Source organism: Muscardinus avellanarius, assembly GCF_963383645.1.
Source record: "Muscardinus avellanarius genome assembly, chromosome: 10".
Lineage (NCBI taxonomy): Eukaryota > Metazoa > Chordata > Mammalia > Rodentia > Gliridae > Muscardinus > Muscardinus avellanarius.
Genome location: NC_137796.1, coordinates 102,665,892 through 102,682,912, shown reverse-complemented (window position 1 = coordinate 102,682,912; position 17,021 = coordinate 102,665,892). Strand labels below are relative to the sequence as shown.

Below are 17,021 nucleotides of genomic sequence, written 5' to 3'. Positions count from 1 at the left end.
CGTGTATTAAGTCCATTCATTGTTGTATTGCGGCGACTTCTACGCGGGTAGAATTAATTGCAGCGATGGACGCTCGTAGCTCAATCATGGTGTGTTCAAATTCACGGCTCCAAGTTCCTAGAAGCGTCTTGCTTAATTGACGAAACAAATTGCCTGCATGGGAGAAATTCTGATACTGCACATACGTTATATATATATTCCAGATAATTGAGCTTACTGAGCCATGCCAGCAGCCACATGTGAGGATAGAGCATTTATAGTGGTTGCAATAACTGCCACGGCCACAGAGGCCACAATTACAGCAATAAGAGCAGAAATTCCAAAGTCTCCAAGGGTGCATAGAAGCATAGCAGAAAGTCAGAAAACAGGTATCAATAAAACAACCTCATTAACCAAGGTAAAGGAAGAGGGAAAGTAGAAATAATTCCCCAAAGATCTTAAAGAAAACAACTCATCTCTACAGTACCAAGCAGCAGTTTACAACTCTTACGTTAGGAACTAATCTTCTGACCTATCCTTTACACATTAGGCGCCTTTTCCAACTAACCTCAGGTGTCTTCCATCTATGGTGGCGGATTAGGAGAGGGAGTCGAATCAGGACCAGCCCGATTCTCTAACTTGCTTACACTAAAAAATATCCTCCTTAATGGAGCCCCCTTTGATCGGGGAAAATACAGCGCTGTCCCTCGCTTTTCCGCGAGCCTCGCTTATCCGCGAGCCTTATTTACTAAATATCCTCCTTAATGGAGCCCCCTTTGATCGGGGAAAATATCCTCCTTAATGGAGCCCCCTTTGATCGGGGAAATAACTTGCTTACACTAAAAAATATCCTCCTTAATGGAGCCCCCTTTGATCGGGGAAATAACTTGCTTACACTAAAAAATATCCTCCTTAATGGAGCCCCCTTTGATTGGGGAAAATAACCCTCCGTAAACGGAGCCTCCTCCTCCCTTTTCGGAGTCAAAGGAGTACTTACCAGCCGGCTGCCCTGGACTGCCGAGGTTCTGATCAAAGCGAAGTTCCCCGTACGGGCCACCACTTGTCGGTCGCAGTGACGACTCTTACACGATCTTCCTCAAGCAGTTTTATTACCCCAGGTTCTTGTACAGTTCCTCTTTAATGCTCTCTCAACGCCCTCTCAGGTAAAAGCAACATCAGTCTTCTATCTCCTCCCTCATCACTCCACCAACCCTCCTCCGTGGCACTCTACGTCTCTGCTGCAGCACACACCGGTCACAGTGGTGGCTTTGTGAACATGTCCGTCCCAGCTCGGAGCCCAGAGCAGTCCGCCAAGAAACTGCTCTTCCTGTCCACCAACCCTCTTAGCTCCTTCTCCTCCTTTTTCCCCGCTAGGGCATGCGCGCTTTTTAACCTTCTCCTGGGCGGGCAGGTGGTAGCACGAGGCGTTGCGTCACTAATTATCCGTAAGGCGCCTGATAGGGCTCACTGCGCAGGCTCAGGGCACCGCCAGCCTCGTGAGCCTCGTGACTTGGCTGCAAGCCCAGGCGCCATCTTGAGTCCACGCTGGCAACAAGCCTGGGTGCCACCTCGGTCCTGCCGAGTGGGCCCCAACAGGCAGGCATGCCGAAGCTGCGTCTGAAGGGCTCCCCAGGCCATGTGTGCAAACCTGGGTTTGAGAGGCAACTAATCCCGGAGCTGTGCTTGCTGCTGACCTAATGTGCGTGTAGGATGACAGAAGTGAAGCCACTTGCTGCCCTACTCTAGTGGGGACCGGAACCACATGCTGGGCCAGGGCTCTACCACTGGGCCCCTTTTTAAGTTTTGACAGGCTCGACATTGTTCCAGCTGTCCTTGAACTGGTGATCCTCGGCTGGGCTCGCGGTGTGCGCACCAGACCTCACTGAAGGGCTTGTTTTCTGTTTATTCTTGGGTCCTGCCTATGTCGAACTCAGGTAGTTAGTCCCAAAGGTTTCTGAGTATTATTGACGGCTGACTATCACCCTTTAAACTGCCTTTCAAAACCAGGTCAGGACTCTTGAGTGGTAAAAACCTAACGGAGGAATTCCTTACTAGTTGGTGACTTCTAACACTTTAGGTTTACATGACTTGCGGCATACCGTGTAAGCACCCATAAGCAAGGATGTGTGTGTGTCACACTCATGTGTCCAAAAGCACAAGAGAGGTGTACATTTTTCTTATAAAAGAACCCAGTCAGGAACCGTCATGGTGACTGATAAGACCAGGGTCAAATTTTATGGAATGAATGAAATAAAGTGAGCTGATGACATAAAGATCTCATAACCAATCCAGATGGTACCAAACCAGACTGGAATCTTTACAAATTCCTGACACAAAGCTCTGGATGGTGCCTAGCATGCAGTCAGCGTTAACACAGAGTAAAGCATCTATTTATTTAACTAAAACATCTAGGTCGGCTAAAACTGAGAATGTCCACAATGGATTTATTTATTTATTTTTTTTTTACAGATGCAACAAGAGGGTGGTTTAGCCACGCTAACAATTTGTGGTAACAAGTTACCAGAAATGCAGTGGCTTAGAACACCACATATCTACGGTCTCCCAGTTCCTGGGGTCAGGAGTGTGGCCCAGCCTAGCCCCTCCTGGGTCTCCGATGAGCTGAAAAGCACTAGCCAGTGCCTCGGCCCCAGCTGAACACTCAGGTGGTGGGGTCCCCTCCTGGCCTTGATAAAGCAAGCCAAGAGCTGCCACAGGAACAAGGCTGTCCCGTTGTACAGCCAGCAAGAAACTGGTGTCCTTTGGTTGGTCCCAGAGCTCACGAGATGAATACTGCCAGCAACTCCCTAAGTGTGGTTGGAGGCAGATCATTTAACAAAGGTCCTCCACAACTTGGTGAGCCCCTGCAAAGAAACCCAAATAGGGATGGAGACGTAGCTCGGATCTAAAATGCCCCTGAGTTCAACCCCCAGTACAATGCCCCCCAAAAGATATTGGACAACACTGGGAGCTGTCTGAGGCTGGCCATGAACCTGTGATCCTCTTGTCTCAGTTTTTCCAAGTACTGAGATTACAAATGTGCACCACCACGTAAGGCTCCTGAAGTTGTCCACCTTGATATACACATTTTTGTTCTCTAAAAAAGTTCTCTTCAAATGGAACTTCTTTGTAAATGAAGTGACTGCATAGAGATAACACTGGTGAGGCCCAGAGCTTTCTCCCAGTAGCCTGTGATGCTTACGATCCCTGCCAACACGGGCTGGTTCAGGGAACAGGCTGGGGTCCAGACACCTATCTTCTGAGGCTGCTAACTGGTGATCTCCAGTCACGACAAACTCAAGGTCTGGCTAGCAGATGTGTTCTGCTGGGCCCACGCAGTGTTTATAAAATTCTGAATTGGTTGCCAACATTTGTAATCCATGACTTTCGTGTATATGCCTAGATTCTGGATTCTTCTGAAAGTCTGGCCACAGTGGGCCCAAATGGAGCCTGCCAAGGCCTGACTGTGGCTGTGTGGCCCCTTATATCTTGCACCTGCCTTCGCCCACACATGGCCCAACTCACCACCTGGCCCTGTAGGCCAAGGCCAAGACCTCATCTAAGGTAACGCTTTCGTTTTGCTCAAAGTGAGGAGGAGACCCAGAAAACGCAAATATATCGAGCAGGATCTAGCAAAGGGTGAGCAGTAGAGAGAGGCCCAAACTGCCCATTCTACACAGGCCTGGTCCAATGAGGTCTCTCACACAGGTGAATTACAGAGAAGCTGTAGCAGCTCGGAGTGCCACGGCTGTCTAAAAAGGCAAGGGGAAAAATACCTCGGAGTTACCATCACGTTCTAAATCAAGTGTTTCAATTAATTTAAAAATCTTTTTAAAGGAGGAATTTTCTTCAGAAATCCAACTGATCAGTTGTAGAGAGAATTACAACATCTGACCACTGCCAATTTCTGCTCCCCTATCAAAAGTCAGCAACCATCTTTCAAATTTGAGAACAAGTCGTGGATTTGGGGTAATATTAAATAATGCACAGAAAAGCCTGTGAGTTTTCTTCAAGTAGTCTAATCAGGTGCCATGCACGGCATGCAGAGAGGAATCTTAAAGGGCGGTGAGCAAAGTCATATAATGCCTTACCACTAATCCTTCCTATGAAACTCTGTGTGCAAAAATCCCACCTGAAAGACAGACATTCAAATGGTAATTCTCTTCACAGTCTGCACTTTCAATATCTCAAACCAGATGTTCTCTTGGATTTCTCTCTGCCAGTGTATTTCCTCACCAGCATTTCTATTACACCTCTTGGGCATGTTTGTCAATTTTTAATGAAAGCCGACTTTTTAATATATCTCGAGAATTAGAAATTTCATCGATCCTTTTGCTATTACCGCTTAATCACTGACTATAATAAATGTACCCCCAAAAGAAATGAATCGCCCAACCAGAAGGCTGAGCAGAGTCGCAACGTTGTTAACACATAATGTTGTAATAATCTGTGCTAGGCCCATAACTTACATGCAACCTCAAATAATTCAAGGTGGGATACAATGATAAATGGCTCTCTTTACTCTAGTTTTATATACAAAAGATATATTTTTCTAAATCTCACTTGAAAGACAGAGTTAAAATGATACTGGTCCAGCAATCTGATTGAGAGGTTTACAATCATTACAATGTAATTACAGTGTACAGATATTTAAGAATTCAAGGTTGGGGTTCCTATTAACTTATCTGACTCAAAATTATACATGAATTGGAAATATTGAATGGAAGCCACAGTTCTCCATTTGACTAGAAAGCCGAAGTATTAATGGTCAGTCGGATGCAGTATTCACAGGCTTTTTGGGGGAAGTCTCCAAGCCTGCAGCTCTGATTCAGTACCTTCAACATCTCCATGAGCAGATCCACCACCTTCCATTCATTAGTCCTGGGCCCTTCTCCAGGCTCCTAGAACTCTGCCACCATTGTCTCTCGTCCCCCAGTCTTGGGACTGAGCATCACTGCATCCTCAGAGCCAGCTGGGCTGCGGCATTCCACGTCTACAACGGTGCCTGCTGCGGAGCCTCCAGTGCCTGTCAGCTCGTGTCCCACCACGGCCACCCTTAGGTGAGGTCTTCATCATTCCCAGGAGGAGAGGGCTGCAAGGACAGGACCCTGTACTCTCCCGGCTGCAGCCCACCATGGGCGGCTGCTGCCACTGCACCCACCCCCCGAGCCCTGGCGCTGACCACCAATGCACTGCTAAAGAGGGCAGACCCACACCTGCTGCCCGTTCCAGTGTATCGTCAGCAGGCGCCACTCAATCCTGGCGTGATGGAGGCAGGCGGCAACATTTGATGGAGGGCTAACGGAGGCATCAGTGGGCCCCCGGGGGCTGAAATGACCCAAAGCCTTTTCTATCACTGGTCCCATCAGACCAGTGGTCCTAGTCCCATTAGACAAGGAACAATTTTGACATTTGACACCCAAAATCACTGGATGATTTTTGACACTCAATGTCTAAAGACATTTTGGGGATGTCACACTGGCAGATAGGCGCTACTGGAATCTAGTGGGTAGAGGCCAGGGGAGCCCCTAAACATCCCACAATGCACAGGAGCAGAGCCCCACAACAAAAGATGATCCGACCACTGGAGCCCCTCCCAAATGGACGTAGCTGCTCCTAAACACAGCCCACCCCTTCCCCAGGCCGCGCTCCACTCCACCACCTCTCCTGCCAAAGCTCCACCCACCCAGGCCAGCCCAGCAGCTTCTCCACCCCAGAGCCTGCCTCCCTCACCCACGGAAGCACCCGTGTTCTGCCTACTCTATGGTGTGGGCCGCAGCTGGCACTGGACATCCAACAGCAGATAAAGGCCCCATTCCCTGAAGTCTCACAAAACAGGAGATGGGCAATGGATACCTAAGCTAGTTATAATCCGGGGGCTGTGGGACAGAGTGGCGGCAAGGGCCTCAGAGGCTGCACTCCAGGCAGGGGCCCAGCAAGTGCCCAGGCCATGTGAATATACGCCAGGAGAGGGAGGCAGAGTCAGACCACACGCAGGACGGGCCAGGGGTTTAAGCCCCTACCCACCTTAAAGCCTTTACCTGGTCCTAGTGCAGAACCAGAGGCTTGACTGCTTGCATTCATCCCCTTTCCTAACCTGTTAACTCCGTGTTAAGGTGCAAGTTTCTTCCATCTCGCTGGGCCTCAGTTTCCCTATGTGTAAAGCAAGAATAGCAACGTACCTCCCACAGAAGGCTGGAAGAATTAGCGAGTTAACACATGCAGAGCACCCGGACTAGACGCTGTGTGGTCAAATGTGAACTAAAGGCAGGTACCGTGACTACCACTCAGGGTCAGCTGGACCCACGTCTTAGCAGAAACAAGGCCGCTGAAGTCTCACCCCTTCGTTCCCATGGCAAACAATGGAGCTCAGAAAATACCTGATGGGATTATGTATATACATGTTTTGTCTTAGAATCTTTCCTCCACACACTGTGGAAATTGCTCTGGTTACAACACAGCAAAGAGGGGCAGCTTTACAGCTGCCAGGGGGCTTTCGGGCTAAAGAGCACATGCCAACAAAATGCAATTTTGCAGCTCCTCGCAGTGGCAATCTGCACAGTGAATCACAACCTAAATGTCTCTGGCAGTACCCTTCATCTGCTTGGGGGAATAATCTTATTTTAGTGGTAAAAAAAAAAAAACCAAACAAACAATAGTGAAACAATATTTGTCACTTTGGGACTCATTCTGCTTTAACAGTCTAAAAGTCCCACTGTAAAACTGTTAGACTTAGCACAGCAGATAACGGCGGTCCTTCGTTAGTGGCCGCTTAAGGCTTGGGAGCTGGTGAGTTATGGGGTATAGTGTTTCTTTTGGAGGTGATGGTTACACAACTCTGCGAATATATTAGATGACACTGAATTGTACGCTTTAAAGGGATAAGTGGGCATGGTGGCACACACCTGTAATCCTGGTACTTGGGAGGCTGAGAAAGGATTGCAGGTTCAAGGTCAGCCTCAGCAACTTAAGATCCTGTTCCAAAAGGAGGGAGGATTTATTTTTTTTTTTATTTTTTGCGGTACTGGGGATGGAACCAGGGGCATTCTACCTCTGAGCAATACCCCCAGCCCTAATTTTTTATTCTTTATTTTGAAACAGGGTCTCACTGAGTTGTGAAGGGGCCTCACTAAGTAGCTGAGGCTGCCCATGAACCGCGATCCTCTGGTCTCTGCCTCCCGAATGCTGGGATTACAAGCATGCGCCAGCATGCCCGGCCTAAGGTGGGGGGGGGGGTTAAGAAGGGCTGGAGGTATAGTTCAGAGGTAGAATGCCCCTGGATTCAATTCCCAGCACCAATAAACAAATAAATAAATAGGTAAACTGTATGATCTGTGAAGAACAGTTAAAAATTAATATCCTGTAGAAACCTTTGCCCCATCCCAACAATTCACTGTGACAGAAATCCTCAGTGTCTCCAAGCTGCTCGTCCTGAGCAACACGGTGAATTTGCCAAGCCTCTTTCGTAGCCTAAATACACCCAAAAGTTGGTTTTGAAGATACACACAAGCTTCTGCGTCATGGCGTGGCTGTCACACTGCCATCTGGGATACAGGGCCTGACAAGACCTTTATCTGCGTCCCTTCAGAAAGCACAACAGCAGATGGGCCGGGACTTCTTGGCCAGGTGGCCTTCAGCATCACTGGCTTTGGCTGACACTGTCCTAGACAACAGCTAAAGGAGAAAAAGACATTTCGAGAACTTTCTCCCACTTCTCAAAAGCAGAACTCCGTGGGGTGTCCAGGTTTTGGCAGGGTGTTAGCTGTGACGTTTGCCTCCATTCCCTATGCTCCCTTGCCCAGAGCAGGCGGCTGCTGGCCCAGGCAGAGCTTTGGGGGAACCACAAGGCTGCACCTTCTCTGGGCAGGTGCAGCCTCGCAGAGGCACGGCCAGGCAGAGGTCTAGATGTAAAGAGAAGGCAACCTCCTGCGGGCAGCTGCAGCTCTGGAAACTTCAGAGCCTTCCACTGGCTGCCCGGGAGGTCTGACCTACGGATAAGCAAAGCCCCTCCAGCAGAGGCTCCGGTAGGCACACACTGGCGGCTGACTGGCACAGTCACCAAGGGATTCGAATGCACAAATGATGGGTTGTAACAAGTGTCACGAAGGGAAAGGATGGGCAAAAGCCAGGGCGGCGGCCTCATTTACACAGAGACAGTCCCCACAGGGTCCATCGATGCCTGAAAAGCAAGGAGCACTAGAGAAAAGGGGCAGAAAAAGCTACAGCGAGGGGTGGAGAAGCCCAGACATGTTCCAAAGCAACACTCCGTTCAGCAGGCATGGGCTGAGGGCGAGGGTGGGTACCGTTGCAGGAGCTGAGAAGGTGGACAAAACCAGTGTGCCCTGGAGGCTGGATAGACAGGACAGGAGACAACGGGGGCCAGAAATGATGGACAGGAGAGCTGGGGAGGGAGCAGGAGGGCAGATAGAGCCCATGTGGGCTTCCAGGGTGCTGCGCCCCTGAGGCCAAAGGGCCCGAGGAGCCTCTCCTGGACCCGCCTCTTCCCAGTGCGGGGACCTGAGTCCCTAGGGAGACCGAGGCCACAGAGACCAAAGGCAGCATGCAGATCACAGCGATGCCTGAAGACAGACTGAACCAATGCTCTGCCCTCCGTGGACACAAGAGAACCTAAGGCATCCGCACAACGGTGGTTCTGTTTGTTTTCTTCTTTAAGCAAGACCATGAGGAGTTTGGACTTTCTTTTGCACAATATTTACGCGTATCTGAGCTCACATCAAACTCAGTTGTACGTGGTGGGAGGCAGCAGTTCCAGGCCCCTGGGGTCTCCAGCTGCCCGGCCCTGTTATCACCTCTCCCTCACCAAAGAGTTTGGCAAAGATAAAAGTCACGTGGTGCACGAACATAAAAGTTACCAGCTGTCCAGAAAGAAGGTGGCTCTTACCAGACTTCCGCTAGGCGGCCTGGGAGGTCCGACTGGCACCGATGTGACCCGCGGCAAGCGACGTGCAGGCCGCGCTCGCCCTCCACCTCCCACGCTCCGCACACTTCTACACTTGTCCCTCCCGGGGGGTGCTCACCACTGGTCTGTTGAGATTTGTCCCTAAGTCTGTCTCTTATTTGTAAATCACTTATTTTAAGGAAATATATAAACCAGAGACATTATGAATGTAAAAAGAGCTGTTCCCAATAAAAGTAAGATGAATGCTTTGGAAAGACTGAAGAAAATATCAACCCAGAAGAATTGTTCACTCAGAGTGCTTCCCAAGGGATATTTAACTGACCACATGCCCACTGGAAAGAGCCACTATGGGTGGTGTTTATGCAAGAAAAGCACCTGCAGGTCCAGCTGCCAGTCCATGTGCCAAGCACACGGTAAGATGCTCAACATCTTAAGTCATGAGGAAAATGCCAATCAAAACCACAATGAGCTACTACCTCACGCTCATGTGGACAGCTATGATTAGACACGCAGTACTGGCGAGGATATGGGGAATCTGGAACCCATATATATTGCTGGTAGGAATATAAAATGGTGCTTTGGGAAAAGCACTTAGGCAGTTCCCCAAAATGTTAAGCATAGTTACCTAGAACCCAGTAATTCCAATCCTACACATCTACCCAAAAGAAGCAAGACTACACCTCTACCCAAGGCATGACGTATGTCATCATGCATAGTGGCTTTATTCATAAAAGAAAAAAAAACCCAAATGGGTGAATGGCCATGTTAAAAAAAAGGGGGGGGGAGACAGCCACTGCCTGTCATGTAAAAAATGTAAAAAAATAAATAAAAATAAAAAGTCCAAATGTTTATCAATTATCAATGGGTGGATAAACAAGACATAGTTACTAGTACAGTGGACTACCAATCAGTAAAAAGGAACAAAGAATTAACGCATGCTACAATGTGGATAAACCCCCCAAACACTGCAGTACCGCGATCCCATTCATATGAAATACCCAGAGAAGGCACAACTCTGAAGTGACTAGAGGCTGCCTGCGCCGGGAGTGGGGATGTGCAGACTGCAAATGGGCACAGCGTGTCTCTCTGGGGGAGGTGGAGCTCTAAAATTAGGCTGGGACTGCATACTAGAAATTTACTAGAAGCTGTTGAACTGTACACTTAAAGTGAGTGAATACTGTGGTATATGAATTATACCTCAATAGTTACTAAAAATAAAAATGCAAAAAAGAAAAACACTCTAGAAAATAAAAGCAAATCTGTCTTTTGAGAATGTCCCAGGGTGAACTTTTTACATGCTGACTGATGTGCAGTGGTCCCTTTACCCCATAACTGATGACTACAAGGAGGTGAGAAGTGACATTTCTATTTAGTCACAGGAACTCTAAGAAGGAAAATTCTTTAGACCAATTAAATTAAACAAAATTACTGTGTGTGGTGGCACATGTCTATAATCCCAGGACTTGGGAGGAGAAGACAGAAGGACTGCAGGTTCAACAGGAGGATTGCAGGTTCGAGGACAGTCTCAGCTATTTAGTTAGCCCCTGTTTCAAAATAAAAAGTTAAAACAGCTGGAGGTATGGCTTGGGTTCAATTCCCTGTTATCCCCCCCAAATTTAGCAGCCATTTGAGCAAAAGAAAAGTGATTCACAACTGATCAGCTCACGGGAATCAGAACGGGTTCCGAGAACTCCAACCAACAACGGGCCAGACAGCACTTATAGAAAAATAGAAGTGGAGTACCGAAAACAACCGAACTAGCTAAGTAAAGCTCAGTCCGTTCACCAGTCGGCTGACTCTTTAACTAGTTAATTGTTTACAGCTCAGTTAAATGTTCAGTTTCTGTGATTAAACTGCATTGATCTGGCCTGTTGAGTGCCTTGCAGGTGCCCGGGCCAAATCTCTGGCCTCCCACGAATCTTATGTAACAGAACCCTGCTCCAATGAGAGATCATGGATTTGGCCTAAATGCAAGGCACTTGGAGGCGCTCACATCTTCTTCACCATCCTAGCAGAATTATCTAAACCGCAGTATTTTTAACCCTGTTCAAACCTGGATAAGCAGTACCAGGCATATTATTTCTAAAACATTTCTTAGGTGAGACCTACAAAGACATGGAGAAGTTACAGTTTGTTGAAAATCCACTGATTCTGCCCACGTGAGAGGGTTTCCAGAGATCAGGAAGTGTTTGGGATTAGCACATAGAGGCAGAGCCTCTGACGGCTGCAGAGGTTTCAAATGTCCAGGAAAATCATCTTTTTAAGACAATCACCCAAGAGCCTTGTTGTCAGAGGGGGGCAAATATTCTGGTGGTAAAATAAACAGATTTAAGACCAAAACACAATTACACATAATTTTAAAAAAAACATATCTGGTCTTGGTATTTCTCCCTTGCAGAATTTCTTCATAACAGATGTGATTAAACCTCTCAAAAGAGTTACTTGCTAGGAGAAAGTAGTCCTAATTAGGGTATGTGTCAAGGAAATGTAACTGTCAATTTCCCTAATTAAAATGAATATCTGAACACGCCTTAGGAATGTGAGCCTTCTCAGGTGAGACGTGTACAATCTATTTTTTACAAACATCCATCGGCAGAGCCTAGCAGATTATGTTAACAAGGAACGGATGGCAAAGCCAAGCCTCGTGTATCTATCACTCAACTGGAGAAGCTGCCGGGAGTACTGTCTCCCTGTGTGGCTGCTGGGGAAACACCTTACAGTGGAGCTCTTTGGTTCAGTGGCCAGGTCTCACTGGAGAAGCGGGCTGGCGAATTCTGGAGGGGAGTGTTAGCAGAGCTGTGACTTTGGGGACAGCTGCTTGAGTAGAGGAGGGGTGAGTTCCGTCGCTCTTCCCCCCAGCTCTACAGGCTCCACGCTGCACATCCCACAGTGCCGACTGGCCTGACACACCTCTGAGAGCAACTGTCAATGCTGCCAGCCCAGCTCACATTCACCTGATCAGGCATCAAGCTGTCTAAGCCCTCCTGCCCAGCTTTGGTGTCAAATCCAGCCCTTGGTTTTTAGCTTCCAGAATTTCTGGTTGCTCCAGCTCTGAGTTCTCCACTGTCTGTGCTTTTCAACCCTAAAAGCTGACACACATGGAGGCTACACACACACACACACACACACACACACACACACACACACACACACACCACCCACTATGCAATGCCTGGCTCCTAAAACACCACCATCTACTGCCCTGTGACGGCACCCTACTGCATCACTAGCTATTCAATGCACCCCAAGTTGCCTCAAATTCCTGAGCACCTCAAATCCATCTCATCAAATGTGAGCCTATGCCTTACTCCCCAATTGCAGTTAATGGCTCCACCAGCACCCAGGACCAATATTAAAATCCTGACTGCTCAGGGCAGTGGCCCTCAGAGCCCATGGGTTATAATTTACTTTTATGTCACAGCTCCGTGCCCAGAGTGTGAGCCCATGAGGGCTTGTTACTTGCCCCCCCATTTCCAATTCTCCAAAAATACTGCAGAATGGAATAGAAACATAATAATTTTCCCAACCTAAAAGAAGGGATAAAGCGGAGTAATCGGGAACTCTCATACACTGCTGGTAGGAGTATAAATTGGTGTGCAACCAATTTAGAAGGCAATTTCACAGTAACTAGTGAAGCTGGAGATGATTATACCCTACAACCCAGAACTTAGCTCTTGGCTATACACCCTAGAGAAATCCGTCCACATGTCCACAGGAAGACGTTTACAAGAATGATCATAACAGCACTGTTAACAAGAGTGAAAAACAGGAATAACTGAATGGCCATCGTAGCAGTCAGGATCCAAGCAGGAAATTGCTGGCACACTCCCATTAAGATAATTAAGGGAGGGTTTTCAGGGGATGGGATGGGTATGGAAAACTCCAAAGGAGAGTCCACAGATAGACAAGCAGGGCTGCTGTCACTCACACACCCATATGGAGGGAGTGTGGCTGTCCAAATCTGGAAAGAGAATCTGAGGGGGAAAATATACTGTTTGGGGAGAACCTTCAGAGGAGGAATACAAACACAGCCAGCGCAAGGAACTTCCACGAGGCAGGAATAAATATGCTGATTATGCTTTCCCTTCCCTCTGGCCTCCAGGCTGCAGGGAGCTAAAGGCAAGGAGTCCATTGATACAGCCCTCAGAGGTCAACCCACTATGGGAAGGGAGAGAGATCTGGAGAGGGAAAGGGAGATAGGTGTCTAGAGAAGACATCTTATCCATCAAGAGAATGTACAAAGTACATATTCATATAAGGGAAGAATGCCCAGCAGGAAAATGAAGTACAACTACTTATATTAAAACAGATACATTTCAAAAACGTCATGTTGGGTGAATACGCCAAATCACACTAAAATATGTACAGAACGGCACCACAACAGCTAGTAGTTTCCTGAAGAAAGAAAGACTCTTCCAAGGTCTTGCCACTCCCCATTCAAGAGCTGTAAAAAAAGGAAAAGAACAAGGTTCTAGCAGAGAATGACAGAGAAACCTACTCTGGAGAGTGCAGGCGAGGAAAGTATCTCGTAGGAAAGGAAAGAACTTCAAAATGAGGTAGGGGGGCTGAGGAGGCAGGTTCACTAGCCCACCAAAAGCTGTGGGAGCAGAGAAGAGCGGGTGCAAGGCCTTGAAGGAGAGGGCCTGGCCCCTTAAACTGCAATTCAAGAAAACCCATGAGGAAGAAGTGGGCAAGGGAGAGTGGCAATCATAAACCAAGAAGGGTGGACAGAAGCCCGATCGCCTTGCTCAGCCGAGTGACTTCCCTGGTGCTTTGTTTTTTGTTTGTGTGTGTATGTAGTACTTGGGGTGAAACCCTGCGGCTTTCTACCTCCGGACTATACTCCCAGACCTATTTTATATTTTATTTGGAAACAGGGTCTCACTAAGTAGCTGAGGCTGGCTTCGAACCCGTGCGATCCTCCTGTCTCAGCCTCCCAAGCGCTGAGATGACAAGCGTGCGCCACCAGGCCAGGCTTCCCTGGGGTTATAAAGCTGTGAGTGCCTGGGAGAAAAATGTGACTCTAGATAGGAATGACAGGAGGAGGAGAAAAATTAAAAAAAAAAAAAAAAAAAAAAACGGAGAGAGGAAAAAAAAAATCCAGAGGGGAGCCAGAGACTGGGCTTCCTCTTGACTTAGGGCTCAAGGACTAACATTCATTCAAAACTTAGCACGTGTCTAACACCGAGTTGCGGAAATACTTAGAATCCGCTCGTGTCCCCGGCGTGGCAGGTACTAGCAAATCATTTTTACAGGGCGGCAGTTGAATAAACCCCACGTCGAGCACTTAACTCGGCCACGACTCCAGCGCGCCCTTCCTCTCTGCTCTTCCGGTGGCCGCTGTTAACATTTCGGCGAATGACTCACATTATAATAAATAACCGCAATTACGAGGCCAAAATGCATTCTGGTGAACAGCCTTAAAAATAAGAACGCTTGGCCAGGGCCGCCGGGGACCTCACCACGATGCCCGTGCGGGGCTCGGGCCGCGGGTCCAACTGAGGCCCGGGCGCGGCCGCCCCTCGCGCCCCTTCTCTCTGGGACCCCCGCTCCAGCCCCTCACCTGCGCGCCCCTCAGAGTTCAAAGTGCGGCCGGTGCGGCCCCGATAGCGGTCCCTAGCCTGGGGTGCAGCCCGCAATGGGGTCCGGCTGGGGACGCGCGCACCCAGCCCGAAGGTTCCCCCGGAGGAAGGCTCCGCACTTCTGCGATTCCCCCTTCCCCGGGGCGGAGGACCTGCAATACCTGCGGAAAACGCGTCCAGGGTCCTGCCCCGGGCTCTGTGGAAAATATCCGCCGCCTCCGTAGTGGACATGGCGAGCGGGTGTCGGGCCTTGCCTGAATACGCTGCGTGGGAGGGAGAGGCGCGACTCCCCAACGCCCAACAGCCCCACAGGCCCAAGTTCGGGTGGCGCCCTCGGCTGGGGCGGGACGGGGCGGGCCGGGCTCGACCGCTCCGGGCGCTGCTAGTGCTGCCTGGGAGGAGGCAGCGGAGGCGCGAGCGGCACCTCTGGGATCGACCAGGGCGCCTGGAGAGGAAAGATTTGGTGTCAAGGGTCCGCAGGGACTTAGTATCTGTGTCTTGAGTACCTACTCTTTAGAACCAGGGTTTCCCTACAGGTAGAGGGAATTAGATTTAACCTGTAAAAGTACAAGACGCTCAGTTAACTTGGAGTTTCTTTTTTTTTTTAAAGGACTTACTAAGAGTATAAGTATATCCCATGTAATAGTTGGGAGATACTTATGCTAGTTTTGTTCTTTTTTTTTTTTTTAAAGCATTGTTTATCTGAAATTCCAGCTTAAGTGGCAGTCCTGATTTTTATTTGGCAACTCTATTGTTCAGTCTGAGCTAAGTTTCAGGGCAGCTCCCAAGTGATCTGCTGTGATCTATGACAGTATTAAAGCCAGCCTTCTTGTTCCATTATTATATTTGCTTTCTGTGTACCAGGCTCTACCTGATCACTGTGTACATGTTGTGGCTCTGTGTGTGTGTGTGTGTGTGTGTGTGTGTGTGTGTGTGTGTGTGTTTATCTCATGAGTAGAGATCCGGTCCTGGGTTCTTTGGTCCCAAGAAAGAATTCAGAGGAGATCCCAGAGTGGTGAATTGTGTAAGCAAGAGGACTTCTTGCAAGCAACAGTACACCTTCAAAAGAGAACAAGAGTGAGACTCAACGAAATGGTCAGAGACCCAGAAAAGAAGGACTGGCCTCTGCTTATAGCAGACTTTAGCTCCTGATTCTTTGAGAGGCTCTGAGGTCATCTGATTGACAGGGCTGAGTGGTAGCCTGGGGACTCACATATTAGTTTTGGCCCCTGGACATGTGCTTACCCATAACTACCCAAGTGAAGGGGGAGGGGCAAAGCCAAAATGCTAATGATATGTTAAAAGCATTGTAATGAGGTAGGGGGGTCACTTGAGGTCACTCTGGGTGCATCCAAGGGTATTTCTCTACCATCTCAAAAGAAGAACTTCTAATAGTAGTTTTAACCATAAGATAACTACACTTGGGCAAGTTTAGAGGAGGGTCTATTTAGGGGCAGTTCTGGGATGGACCCCGCATGTGGAAGGGTTGTGGACATTAAGTTTGTTTGTTTGTTTGTTTTGCGGGTCTGGGGATGAAACCCAGAGGCATTTGACCTCCTAGCTACACCCCCTGCTCTATTTTTTATTCTTTATTTTGAAACAGGGTCTCACTAAGTTGCGGAGGGCCTCACTAGGTAGCAAACCTCTATCCTCCAGTCTCAGCCTCCGGAATGCTGGGATTACAGGCCTGTACCACCAGGCCCGGCTCATTAAGTTTTTGAGGTCTTCCTGAATGTGCAAGCCTGAGGCCATCTGGGAAGGCGGAAGTCCTTAGCAGGTAGAAATCCCTGAGGGAATATTTAGCAGCCTGCTTCTTAGCACTGTGCCAGGGCGGGAGTTCAGCAGCATGCCTCCCAGTGCCCATCACTGGGAGCAGGTGGTAGGTGGTAGGTACTCAATGGCTCTTAGCCATGATATTGATGATGATGGTGGTGGTGGTGGTGGTGGTACTGGGGATAGAATCCAGGGGCATTCTACCTCCGAGTTACACCACAACCCTATTTTTTTATTCTTTATTTTTTAAGACAGGGTCTCAATGAGTTGCAAAAGGCCTCACTAAGTAGTAGCTGAGGCTGTCTGCAAACTCTGATCTTACTGTCTCAGCCTCCCAAACGCTGAGATTACAAGCCTGTGTGCCACCACGCCCAGCTTTCTTATGGTCATTGTTATTAATCACTAGATCCCAATTCTCCACATATGTCCCAACCCAGAAAAAGAGCCCTGGGAAATGTACAGCATAGAAACAACAGAAAATGAGAAGTCCCCAGGGCGACTGGAAGTCCTTGCATGGTGTAGCCAAGCCTGCCTCTCACCTGCTGATTTTGCAGCCACACTGGCCTCTCTGTGTGGAAAATATGCAAATCCAATTCCCTCTTTGCTTATGTAATCCCTTCTGCCCCCTCTGAGCCCATTTTGAACATCTAGCCCTACCCTTAAATGACACCCCAGAGAGGTCTTACCAGACACATTTGCACTATCTAAACTGCCTCCCTCCTTTATTATGGCACTCTGTTCTTCCTCCTCATTGTACTTACCATGGTTGA

At 48.6% G+C, this 17,021-nt stretch overlaps 1 protein-coding gene across 1 annotated transcript in view; it reads right to left on the bottom strand.

The window, feature by feature from the left end:
- CPPED1 (calcineurin like phosphoesterase domain containing 1) overlaps nucleotides 1-14,709 on the bottom strand; it is a gene marked incomplete at both ends in the record, with an annotated part of 93,675 nt that extends 78,966 nt beyond the window's left edge. Inside the window, one exon of the mRNA XM_080704216.1 lies at nucleotides 14,640-14,709. Within this exon, the coding sequence (XP_080560342.1) occupies nucleotides 14,640-14,709 (70 nt within the window). The remainder of the gene's footprint in view (nucleotides 1-14,639) is intronic.
- Between the last annotated feature and the right edge of the window lie 2,312 nt (nucleotides 14,710-17,021).